Consider the following 13,310-nt stretch of genomic DNA (forward strand, 5'->3'; position numbering starts at 1 on the left):
TTGCATCATGGATCGATCTGTAAGGGTGAGCCTCTTAGGTGTGCTTATAAGTGCTTTGAGAGCAGCACTGTTATTGTGAATGTGTTTTCTTTTTACCAATACTGAAAGAAAGAAGAAAAGCTTGTTTATGCATCCATTTAACTTTTAAAAATGTGTTTAGAGGAGCTCAATTTTCTGTAAATACAGTCAGTTCTGTGAATGGTAGAAACATAGATAAATAGATCGATGGATAGAAGAACAAGAAGAACCTAAAAAGTCACAAACAACACAAATTGTGCATTTACTGCATACATGGTTTATTTTGATTATTTTGAAACTGTATTGGTCATTTATGTCTTCATCGTGCTTCATTTTGCCCAGTGAACTTGGTACTTCTTCTGGTACTCTTTTATTAAATATAGAAGTTTCATTTCAGACATCGAGCTATTATTACTTTTAATAATAGGAAGATCAACATTTTCTGATACTGAAAAATAACTAAGGTTTAGTGTAAAAATGTTTAAAATGCTTTAATGGAAGTAGTTTTACACAATTGTAAATAATAGAAGAATATGAACATCTCCTAAATACATTTCCAGTGGAACTCTTTGCAAGACAAATAAATCGTTTCAGCTCCGTGGGCGATGTCCAATTCTTCTAAACATGTGTATAGGTAATGGTTGTGATCCTTATAAAACAATGTCCTGAGTTGGAGACAGAAGAATGCTCAGCAGCATAATACATGGAAGGTGGGTTGTAGCCACATTCACTGTTCTATTGGATTGACCACTCTGCCTATGAAGAGTATAGAGTTCAGTACTTCTTCTATGATCATGAAGATAAATGGACGGTCCACTCTTATAGTAGTGGGCAACGCATGGCCTATTATTTCTGAACCTGTGACGACTGAAGCCTCAGTTCCTTTCTCATTCACTTCAATCACTGCTCTTTGTGTAACCTGAAGGACAAGGGAAGAGAATTTCAAAGTTAGAGGATGACATTCTCAAACATTTCACTGTAGCTGTTTTAGGGCTGTTATCAGGTAAGTAGTTTTGGTCAGCATTTATAAGAAGTGTCTGTGTTATGAACAGTCTTGTGTAAACTGAGCAGTGATATTTGAATGTTTGGGGGTTAAAAGCTGTTGGAGGTATTTTCGTTTTCTTCACACATGGGTGCAAGGAAATTGTATTAACTGGTGACCTGGGAAATTATTAAACAATAAAATAGTAAAGATTCAGTTATGATCCTAAACAGTCCAAATGTTTAAGGGAATCAATATGACTATCTCAGTGACAATTTTACCACTGCCATGTTCTCCTCTGTGCACAACTATCTGTCAGGGCAGCAATGTGAACCCTTCTGGAGGGACTGACAGAAAGCGGATTTTATTAAATGACCAGAGGCTACCATTGTGCATCATTCCTTTAATGCAACTTCAAGCAGCAATTTTAAAGTTAATACATCACAAAGCAAAGCTCTAGACTGCTCATAAGTTACATTAGCAACAAGAATAGATAGACCTGCCTCTTTTAAATACGGCTTCAAGCAGATAAGTTCTGTTTTTCATTGCTCTCTATACTTTATTGTCAATGTTGCATTGTATTGCGTTGAATCTTAATTATACCTTATATTATAGCTATATCATTTCCTGCTATCTGTGGTGACTTTATTGTCGCCTCTCCTTCCTTTCACTTACATCTTCCCTGCTGCTCAACCAGGATGAGTGTTGGAATGTGTGGTGATGTCATGGAATGCATGGTTGCTTGGTTACGTGTGGAGTGCCAGTTGGTGAATGCAGACTGAGCAGCAGGGAGGCTGCTCCTGGTGGGGCTACCATTTACCATCTTACTTACCATTTCATCTTCCTTATACTTACTTGGAACTGAATTAATAAATTACATTCTTGGAACCTACTACTTGGTTACATTTGAACCTCGTTTACCTACAACACTATCATTATTTTCTGTTTAACCTTTTTACTTTGCTGTTTATTGGTATTTTGGGCTTCTGCTGCTCTCAACAGACCTCGGGGCTCCTCTTGCCTCCACCGAGCTTTCTACACCCTTTTGGAAGAGAGACGCCACTTTCCCTTTCCGATTTCCGTTTTTCTTTCACTTTTTGTCCTGACTGCAAGACTTTATAATTCATTATGGTCCAGGTGCAGCCCTCCTCACAGTCCAATTTACAGTGCACCGACCGCGTCAGGAAACCTTTCTTCTCCGGTTTCATCCCAGTACCTCCTTTTGGCCCATACAGGCTTCTCCGCTTTTCGGGCCTTCGTAAAGCCAGGGTCTCTCCTATTTTAGAGGAGAGACCCATAGCGAGCACAGAGTGACGCGCTATGCTTCCTTGACGAAGCGCGCTTAGGAGAGGTGCCCTGAAGGCATCTTCCTTCAATATTTACACTGCGATGCCTGGCAACGCATACTCCTATTGCATACAGCTGATCGCTCGCGCTGTCTCTTGACGGTTGAGATGCTAGCGATCAGCTGAGTCAGATTTTCATCGTTTGGAAAGAGATTAGGCATAAAACAATTAATACTACTGCATTATTAGATGTAATGCTGATCTTTTAATAGAATTACTTTAATACTATTCTGAGGACTTCTATTCTGAAGACTACTGTAACAGAATTACCTATTAACGTTCATTAAGCAGTCTATATTATCTAAATAAGCGACTAAACACTTGGAGCATACATTTTGTTCTACTATTTACCCAATAACTATAATAATAATAATTGGGGTTAACACCCTTTTCAAGGACTTAACCCCCTGTGATTACATTTTTTACTATGTCTGACATTGAATCAGATGATTCACAAGCCCAGGCCCCTACTCCCAACCCTAATGAGGAAAATATTAAAACAATTATACAAAAAGAAATGCGCTCATGCATGTGGGAGACTGTAAGTCAAATTGTTGCTGGAAAAAGCCCCCTACCTGAATCTACCAACCCCACTACTCTCCATGGATTGCACATTGACGATTTAACTAAATGTGGGAGTCAAAGATCAACGAAAAGCAACAATTTAGATACGGAAAGCATATTGAGCACACTGGGAGGTCCAAGCACCTCGAATTTATTGGGAGGCTTACTCACCTAACACTCTCAAGGAGGACTAAGCGCCACAAACACTAAGTGAGGCCTACGTGCCCCAAAAATATCTGGTGTCCATAGAAGCACAACCTATCCGGACACCCTAAGTGGCTCACTTTATCCAAGTGCTCTATCTGACTCCCACTTAATTGATGATGATCAAGGAACAACAGAATCCCTGGACGAATACATCCTTGATCTGGATCAGGATGATAATGACCCCGATTTTTCTCTCCCAGAGGATGAACTCCCCTCTTCCTCTAAGGAAATGTTCTCCCCTTATAACATTCAACACCCTAGGAGTTCCCAATGGTGGCCTCAAAACCATGTGGACAAGTTTATCAATAGGTGGATAAGAAACTCCCTTGAAAGAGACACAAGGAATATCCTTAAAGCTGAATGCCCAAGACCTATGGTCCAAGATAAAATTTGTCTCACCCCAAAGCTGGACCCAGAACTTATTAAGTTCCTATTTAAACTGGGCAGGGACCCTAGGAAGGGGACGGAGATCTCCCTCAAAACCTGCCAAGACTGCATGCTCGATATGCTAGGTCCCTTGTGCAGAATGATTGATTTAATTTAAGAGAAACATATTAACAGCTGTTCATCAAACATTGATTTGTTGAGGGTTGGAGCCAGAGGACACTAATCCTCCTCGGCAATGCTACTGCAACAATTAACTCCAATAGAAGGAACATTGTTTTATCAAAAATGTACCCTAAACTCTATGACATAGCCGAAAAGGAGCCCTCTGTCAAGCCAAACGGACTGCTTTTTGGGGAGGAGATTAAATACATGGCAACATTTACTGCACTGGATAAGGCACAAACTAACATGGGCAGAGTTTTTAACCCAAGTGTTTTTACCAGGGACGGCAAAAGGGGTCGCTCTACCGGCCGTCCCTACCAAAGACCCTTCTACAGACAATGGGGGTTTGGGCGTCCCTACCATTCCAATCCCAGCTTCTACCCTGAGAGAGGAAGACCCTTCTATTCAGGAGGCTTCAGAACCAGAGGTCAGAACTCCTCGAATCCTCCAAGTAAGTAACTTTCCACCTCATCCTTCCTTTTCAACGGGGAAAGTGGTGGGTCGTCTAAAACACTTTTAACACATCTGGAAACAAATTATACAAGACCCTTGGGTTCTACAGACTGTCCAGGGTTTGAAAATGGATTTTATAGAAAAACCCAAACAAGTTACAACACCCAGAGTGTTAAATCTAACCCAAGAACAATGTTCTATTGTAGCAGAGGAAATAAACTCAATGTATGTGAAGGGAGCAATTGTAGAGGTCCCCTGGGAATGCCAACATTTCCTGAACAATATTTTCCTGGTGGAGAAGAAGGACAAAGGGTGGAGACCAGTAATACATCTCAGAAAATTTAAGAAATGCTCACCTATAGACACTTCAAGATGGAAGGTATCCAACTCCTCAGGGACATGCTTTTAGAAAAAGACTGGTTAGTGAAATTAGACTTTAAGGACGCCTACTTTACAATTCAAATGGCTCAAGAATCCCAGTCTTTCCTCCAATTTGCTTGGAACAGTCACCGATACCAGTTCCAAGCTCTTCCCTTCGGTCTATCCCCTTCCCCCTGGTGCTTCACCAAAGTTATGAAGCCCATTACATCAGCCCATTACATCAGTTCTAAGGGAAAGAAGTATCCACCTTATAATCTATCTAGACGACATTCTCCTCATGTCTCAAGACCATTCTCAAATTCTAAAAGACTTGAATACTACCGTAAACTTAATAGAGAGTACAGGTTTTATTATAAACAAAGAAAAATCAATCATGACTCCCTCGAGGTCTCTAGAGTTCCTTGGCTTCACAGTGCACACTGTGAAGTCTATGCTGCTACTTCCCCCGAAAAAGATATCCAAGATTCAAAAGGAGATATGTCATGTCCTGAAACTCGATCTGTTAACCTTAAGAGAACTAGCCAGACTCCTGGGCCTCCTCTCATTGTCAATCCATGCTATTTTCCCTGGTCCTTTACACTATCGGGCCCTTCAAAGGCTGAAAGGCAGAGCTCTACAGTCTGGCCTTTGGAAAGGAGACAAAATGTGCCTAGATTTGGAAGCCAAGACAGAAATGACCTGGTGGTTAGAAAATCTAGACACATGGAATGGCAAAACCATATTTAGCATTTCTCTGAAATTTTTCCTGGAATCAGATGCCAGCCTTCATGGCTGTGGTGCTTGCTGTCAGAATCAAAACATGGGAGGCTCCTGGTTCTATTTGGAGAGTACGAACCACATACATTTTTGGAAGTTAATCACCGGGCTTTATGCCCTTATAAGTTTCAAGCAATCCCTTCAATGGAGGTTGGTCATTCTCAAGATGGACAACATGTCAGCCGTAGGTTACATAAATCCCCTAGGGGGCACCAAGTCACCAGACCTCTCCAACCTAGCAAAAAAGCTATGGATTCTCTGCCTGGAACACAAAATTTTATTAAGAGCAGAATATCTTCCAGGACAAAACAATGTTTGAGCAGACTGGAATTCCAGATTCCGAGTAGATCACACCGACAAAAAAGTGTTCAAAAAAACTAGATGACCTTTGGGGTTCCTTAGAAGTAGACCTCTTTGCGAGCAGACTGACCTGCCAACTATGCAAATACTTCAGCTGGATGCCAGACCAGGGTGCTCTGGCAGTGAATGCCTTCCTTCAACCTTGGAAATGAATTCGGGGATATGCTGTTCCCCCTTTGCAATGATCCAATGTGCCCTGCAGAAATTGAGAATGGAACAATGTTCAATAATCCTAATAACACCCTTTTGGCCATCCCAATCTAGGTTTCCAATGACCTTGGAATTAACTTACGAAATACCCTTTCTTCTCCCAGCTTCACCAGACCTCCTAAGAGTCTTAGACAGTTTAGAACATCCCCTTCTTCGGAACGGGACTTTGAACCTACTTGCCTGGAAAGTGTTAGGCGAGCCTATGAAATCTCTGACCTCTCGGCGCAGGCTTCTTTTCTCCTACAAGGAACCTGGGCCCCCAGGACACACTATAGAAACAACAGTATCTGGAAAAGATGGGTTGGTTGGTGCTTGGAAAGCAACCTGGATTCCGTGGAGGCTCCTATCGTACATGTAGCCAATTTTCTTGTAGAACAATTTGAAAGAGGTCTTACTTATAGATCGATTAACTGCTATAGATGAGCCATTTCTGCAGGTCATTCCCTTTTAAGTGGTAGATCTATTGGTAAGAATTCTATAATATGTAGAATTATGAAAAGCCTTAGGCTTAAAAGACCTCCTAAACCTAAATACGAAGCACCAAAATTATTACTTGACCCTTTTTGTAACTGGCTCAATATTAATCTGCTAGAAAATAAAAAACCTTCTGTTAAACTAGCTTCTCTCCTATGGCTAATATCTTGTTGTAGGGTTTCAGATGTCAAAGATAATCAATAGATCGTATGACGCCTTTGGTGTCAGTTTTGAAATTATCAAAAGAACTAAAACCATGTCTGGCATGATTTTTTACCCCAGGTTTGATGCTTTCCCAAAGTTATGCGTTGTAGACTTTATAAAGGAGTATGATGCAAGGATGAACAAATATCGCACTGCTGGTGTAAACCAGCTTTTTATTTCCTTTGTTAAACCCTTCAAACCCGTCTCCTCTTCCTCTATAGCTAGATGGGTTAAACTAGCTATGCAAATGGCAGGTGTTGACCTCCAAAGATTTCAAGCTCATTCTTTAAGAGGCGCTATGGCTAGCCAATCTTTTTGGAAAGGAGGTAAGTTAGATGATATTCTTAAGGCGGCCGACTGGTCCAGTTCCTATACCTTTGCAAATGATTACTGCAAACCTGTAGAACATATTTCTGATGTAGTTTTACTAGACTATCAACATGCATAATGGTAGCCTCCGGTCTTGTAATGAAATTGCGATTCTTCTCCTATTACCATGACCAGAGAATCTGGATTTCATTAAAGGCATGGAGGCTAACATTATCCCAACCCTCCCTTCCTGGAGTGGTCTCTTATTATAGCATGTTATTAATTTATTGTAATTTACTTTATTGCATTTCTTTGAACATTAAAATTTAAAAAAAGGGATGTATAATGAGGAAACATCCCAGTTATTTAATACCCTTTATTTTCTACCTATTCATAGGGCTTATTAGTGCAATTTGTAATAATTTTTCCTTTTTCAGATGATTCAACGTAATTGGTTCCTCCACAAGATGCAGGGTCTCACCTGGAGTTCTGAGATTTCCTCATCTTCCCTCCAAGAAAGTCTTGGCATCGTACCTTTTGTTCCTTTGGATTTCATCAGTTCTTAAAGAAGAAGCTTATCTTTTTCATAATACTTGAACTCTGACTTTCATTGCATTTAAAAGAGTCAAATCTATCTAGCCTTGTTGCCAATGTAACCCATGAGTATTCTAGAGCTTTGCTTTGTGATGTATTAACTTTAAAATGGCTGCTTGAAGTTGCATTAAAGTAATAATGCATAATGTTAGCTTCTGTGTCTTTAATGAAACCCAGATTCTATGGTCATGGTAATAGGAGAAGCGCAATTCCATAAGAAACATGATTGCACACTTGCTGAGCTAGTAGCATTCTATATGTATGAGTTGGCAAGTAAAATGTAGGTTGTGCATTCTTAACTTAAGTGCTACCTCAGGTACTTTGATGTGATGCATGAAAAAGAAGTAGTGTCTCCTCTTATGTAAGACTCCCCAGCACTTCCAATAGCCAGCTCTGCTCGAAGATGAGAATAGCGGACATAAATCCGACCTCTAGCCATTTCCAGGCCAATCAGTGAATGCTATTCCCTTTTTTGCAATTCACAAAAAGTCACCGTCTATGAATGCAATTTGGCTACAATATGTACTCAACTACAGACATTGGGGCAGATTTATGAAGGCCTTGCGCCGCCTGTGCGTCACTTTTAACATGGGAAAAAGTGACGCACCGGCGGCGCAAGGCCTTCATAAATCTGCCCCATAGAGTAGATTTGAATTCACCATCCATAGGTTACCTCATGAATTTCTTAATGAAACTGAATACACATCTATTCAGAGAGCCACACCACCTGCATAAGTACCTACATATCACCAGATGTAATGGATTTTAGGTCATCCCTTTGTGTTTCTCATGTTGTTCAGTGCTCCGTTGCTCCCTAGCCATATTTGTGCTATGCCAGTACCTCTACATACTACATACTAGACATGTGAATATGGCACACAACTGCAATATGTGGGAGGATGTTTATCTTTGAACAATCATTGGACAAAATATAACTAAAACCCCACACAATTTTCATTTTTTCTTGTTGCTTGAATCATGGCTTCTGATTCCAATTTTAAGGCTATTGATCTCAGTTTCATAGATTACACCAGTTTTAGAATGAAAAATCCCCATTCATAGTTCGGCGTTTACTTCTTGATAGTCCAGTTAAGCTGTACCAGTAATTCATTTGTTGTTACAATGTTCATTATTGGGGGAAGAACAGTTCTAATATAGTGTATAACTGCATATAGATTAGTTGATGTATTATGCGTGCAGATGCTCAGTCCCAAACACTTCTCAGCGGTCTTCATTACACTTGGTGGTACTGTTTGTCACAGTGTTTGCTTCCGCTTTGCCTCGCCCGTGCTCTTCTTTACTTTCCTATAGCCTTTGTTCCTCTCTCTTTGCCAATCACACAATTAATCTATCCTGCCTACTACTGTTTTTTTTTAAGAAGATAATTTCGTTTACAAAGTGCCTGTTGGCTTATCTTCCATCTTTTTCACTCTCATTTTAAATCTAGTATTTTGATGTGGCCATCAGCATATATATATATATATATATATATATATATATATATATATATATATATATATATATATATATATATATATATATATATATATATATATATATATATATATATATATATATATATATATGTATATATATATATATGTATATATATATATGTATATGTATATATATATATATATATATGGTGTATATATATATATATATATATATGTATATATATATATATATATATATATATATATATATATATATATATATATATATAGCACTATACAAGTGAGCAATACAACATATGTTTCTGGGTTGGGTTAAATGGGTGACAGTATACGCAATGTGACAGCCATCTTTGAACTGTAGAAAATACCATTTCAAGATGGCCAACTGCCACTATTGGCTTAGCCAATTTGATCAGAGTTTATCAAGAATTGGCAAAGCCAATAACAGCAAACAACAGGCGTTGGCAAAGTCAGACCAATAGGCTTTGCCATGCTTGTTTTACTCTGGCGATAGTGAGCTCATGAATGACTGAATTTTATACTCTGAATCACCATATCTCTGATATGTAAAGAAGGATGTATGACTTTCAAAGCCTGCATACATGGCTGCATTATATTTTCAGTTAATCAAATAACAGTTATAAAAAAATGTGTAATTTCCCTTTTTATACTGGCTACTATTTTCAAAATTCATCGAATGACATAATTGATATAGATGTATATGAAATTCATGAGCTTTGATTTGCTTCAAGCAATCAGAAACACATTATTTAAAGCAAATCTTTTGCAAAAACGTATATTTATCCTCAGGTAATACCAACAAAAACTACTTATTATCCAGGCAACTTCTCCAAGAAGATATTTTTGAAATAAAAATCACAGAAAAACAGTTGCAGAAATTATGACCCATAGATGAAATTGTGTCTGACAAACTTTACGATTTCTTGTAGATGTGAAGTTTTTCAGCTTGCTCGTGGAATTTCAGTTTGCACAACTCTGGCTACATTCTTATGCATCCGATGTAAGATCTTGCTTTATGGGAGACGTTGAAATTGGTATTTTGAGGGTGAGAGGTGGTGATATGGATATTCCAGAGAAGGGGAGTGGTTAGAGCAATTATAAAGCAAAACCTAAAAGGCTAACTGCTGGGTGTAAATTAAATATCAGGGTCCTGATTTACTAGAATTTGGTGCAACACAGCAAGACAACTTGATGTGCTGCATCAAATGGAGAGAGCAGGAATGTGTTATATTTATTAATATATGGCACATTCCTGCTCTCTTTGCACTGGCGCTCTATGTGCTGCCTTGCACTAACGCAGGCACCCTTGTGCCATGGTGCAAGGGGGCTTGAATTCTCAGCAGGATTGTTTTCGTGCAGGAAGGGACACCTTCATGCCCAAAACAATCCTTGGATGCATTTTCATCTTTCTGTGTGTACTGCAGAATGCATTGCACACAGAATGAGAAAATACCAAGTAGGAATAACGCTATTTCACTTTGATATGTCTCTGTAGGGATGGCGTACCGTTTTGACACATTCCCAGATTCACTAGTCTTAGTAAATCTGGGAAAGCACTAAAAACCATGGGTGGATTAGTTGGAACACCCACACTGCATGCAGAGTAACACAAGGCGCAGACTTGCTTTCCCTTAAGTTACTCCAGATTGACTAAACCATATAAGTTGGATTGACATGGCTTAGTATATCTGAAATAAGGGCTTGTGTTGCCTTGTGTCGCCTTGCGTGATGCTGTCGTCTTTGGACCATATGAGCCCAAACAATCCTTCCCTGAGTAAGAGCATTTCCAAAGGCTGACCAGGGTCCAGCAGTGTCTTGGCTTTTGAAGACTGACCTCTATCTTGGTCAATGGGGCTTGACAGGTCAACTAACAAAAAAAGGTTTTGTAAAATGATGAAGCCAAGGGGAGTATGTTGGAACTGGTAGTCCTGCTGAAAATGTTTAGGGGCCAGGCAACCTGGTTGAGAAAGGAAGATAGGCAAGTTGATGTGTTCTTGAATGAAGCTGAAAGTATGGTATGAGCAAAAGAATCAGGGATTCCTCCGATTGCATGTGTGGGGAATCAGCCAGAGCTTCTGAATTGATGGTAGGGTCCACCACCACAATTCGTCAGGCTTCACACAAACTGGGGGAAAGGAAAGCGGCCGGCCCACAGTGGAGGTCATTGACTCAATTGCCCTACTACTGACCCCGACAACAACTTCCCTTATGGTAAACTGCCTCTACCTACTCTGTGGCACACTCCTCATCAAGATGACAATTTACTCTCTTTTAATTTAGATTTTTTAGCTCTGATTAAAATACATACACTTGGTCAATATGGTGTAGAACAGTACATATGGGATAATATAGTTGACTCTGTGACTAAACAAAAAAAGTTCGAGGAACAAGACAGTGGGTGTACTAATCATTTCAGGTGATCTAATAGAAATACATTGTAATTCCCACATTGGGTACTCATAGAAATAGATGTCAATATTTTCATTTTGTGAATTAGCGGTTAAACAAATGCACAATTTGAATATCATTTATATCTATTGTACGAAGAAGCCAATGTTCTGTAACTTTGTGGTCAAAATTACTCACAAATGTTCTGTCTTTTTCGTTAACTTCCCACTCCCCTATCTTGTACCTTTTTGCAACCCCCCTACTTTGTAGAGATGGTGTGTGTGTATATATATATATATATATATATATATATATATATATATATATATATATATATATATATAACGGCGTGTTACTCGAGCATCCGCTGCCCCTCCTTAGCGAGAGTTGCGTCGCCTGCAAAGACTCCTCGAGCTGAGTCTCAATTTACAAATCCAAAATGACGATGCTGTGTGCGATATTTTAGTTCTTTATTTTAGCCGCTGCCAACCGCGCTTCGACTGCCAAGCAGTCTTGCTCACTGGACATTAGAAGTTTAGAAAAAGCGGCCATTTTAAAACATACAATGACGTTAGTTAAAACTACATGTCGATAGACATAAAGAACTGACTTGTAGTTCATTTTTTTTTTTTTTTAACATTTTTTTTATTAGGATTTTATACAATTTAACCCCCTAAACCGAGGGCCAGAAGCACAACATACAGAAAAAGAAAGAAGTAAGAAAATTTTACGTTATACATACACAGATACAGAATAAATTCATAGATCCCAGAAATATGCAGATAAAAACCAAGGATTAATGGAAAGTCAAAAGAGAATAAGGTGAATATAACATAGCTACAGCTTATCTCATTAATTAATAACCACATTCATCAATACATCACTATATACAATCAATTATCCTAAGTCTCATCTTTCCATCTAGAAATTGGTTCCCATATTTTCAAGCCTAATTTCCTCCCTTTCTTCCCCCTTCTAGCATAGATTGCTTTTTCCAGATTATATATATTCAAAATTTTTGCCAACCATTGTTGCTATGTCGGTGGTGTTGGGTCAAGCCAAGCTGAAGCTATGCATAGCCTTAATATTGCCATAGCCACAAAAATAAAGTATTGTTCCTCCCCCTGCACACCATCTGAATATACACCCAACAGGATTAAGGTGGGGGTTAATTTAACTGTTATTCTCAATGCCCTTTGCATAAAAGTCTCTATTGTATTCAAAGTCGTACATAATGATGGGCATGTTGCAAATACGTGTATAATATCTGCTTGCAAACTTCCACATCTTGCACAGTTAATACCAGTTGTAGCTCCCCATTGTGCGATTCTTGCCGGAGTATAATATACCCGATATAGTGTCTTATAATGTTGCGCCTGCAGCGCTGCAGAGCACAAAACATTCTGACCCAATTCTAATGACATCTTAAAGCAATCTGTCTCAGCATCTAGTTTAGTTGCCCAACTTTCCCCCCATTTCTCCAAATCATCTTCTTTTGATTCTATTAATTCATAATAGAACCTTTTTATACTACAATCAACTCCTTCCTGTACCAATTCCATAATATTATTTTTCTCAAATCCAGCACTTCCCCCTCTTTTATTCAACAGAAAACTTCTTACTTGAAGATACTTAAAAAAATTCCTTGTTTCTATCCCATATTTTGCTTGTATTTCTGAGAACTGCATGAAACCCATAGATCCCATCAAAACACCAATTTTTATAATTCCTTTTTTTACCCACACCATAAATGCTAAATCTGAAAAAATTACACTAGGAAAATTTGAATTATTCTTCATTCTAGTGTATCTGTTATTTTTACCTAATCCATATCTCTTACTGAAGGCTTTCCAAATATTATATGCTGCCATGAGCGTCTTAAAACGTGTTCTCCTATAATATGCAAAATCAACATGTCTAAGAAATACATTGTTGGCATCTTCTCCTAGCAGAAGACCATATATTGCCAGGGTTCCTAATTTATCATTCCCTTCCATTTCTGCCCCACCAATTAGCCCCACCATATTTTGCAGGGCA

General features: G+C 38.8%; 1 protein-coding gene across 1 annotated transcript in view; it reads right to left on the bottom strand.

Moving 5' to 3' along the window:
* Positions 1-272: 272 nt before the first annotated feature.
* The window catches only part of SERPINA10 (serpin family A member 10), a 177,440-nt gene continuing 164,402 nt past the window's right edge, over positions 273-13,310 (bottom strand). The window contains exon 6 of the mRNA XM_078660099.1: positions 273-937. Within this exon, the coding sequence (XP_078516225.1) occupies positions 746-937 (192 nt within the window). The 3' untranslated portion in view covers positions 273-745. The remainder of the gene's footprint in view (positions 938-13,310) is intronic.

Source organism: Lissotriton helveticus, chromosome 9, assembly GCF_964261635.1.
Source record: "Lissotriton helveticus chromosome 9, aLisHel1.1, whole genome shotgun sequence".
NCBI lineage: Eukaryota > Metazoa > Chordata > Amphibia > Caudata > Salamandridae > Lissotriton > Lissotriton helveticus.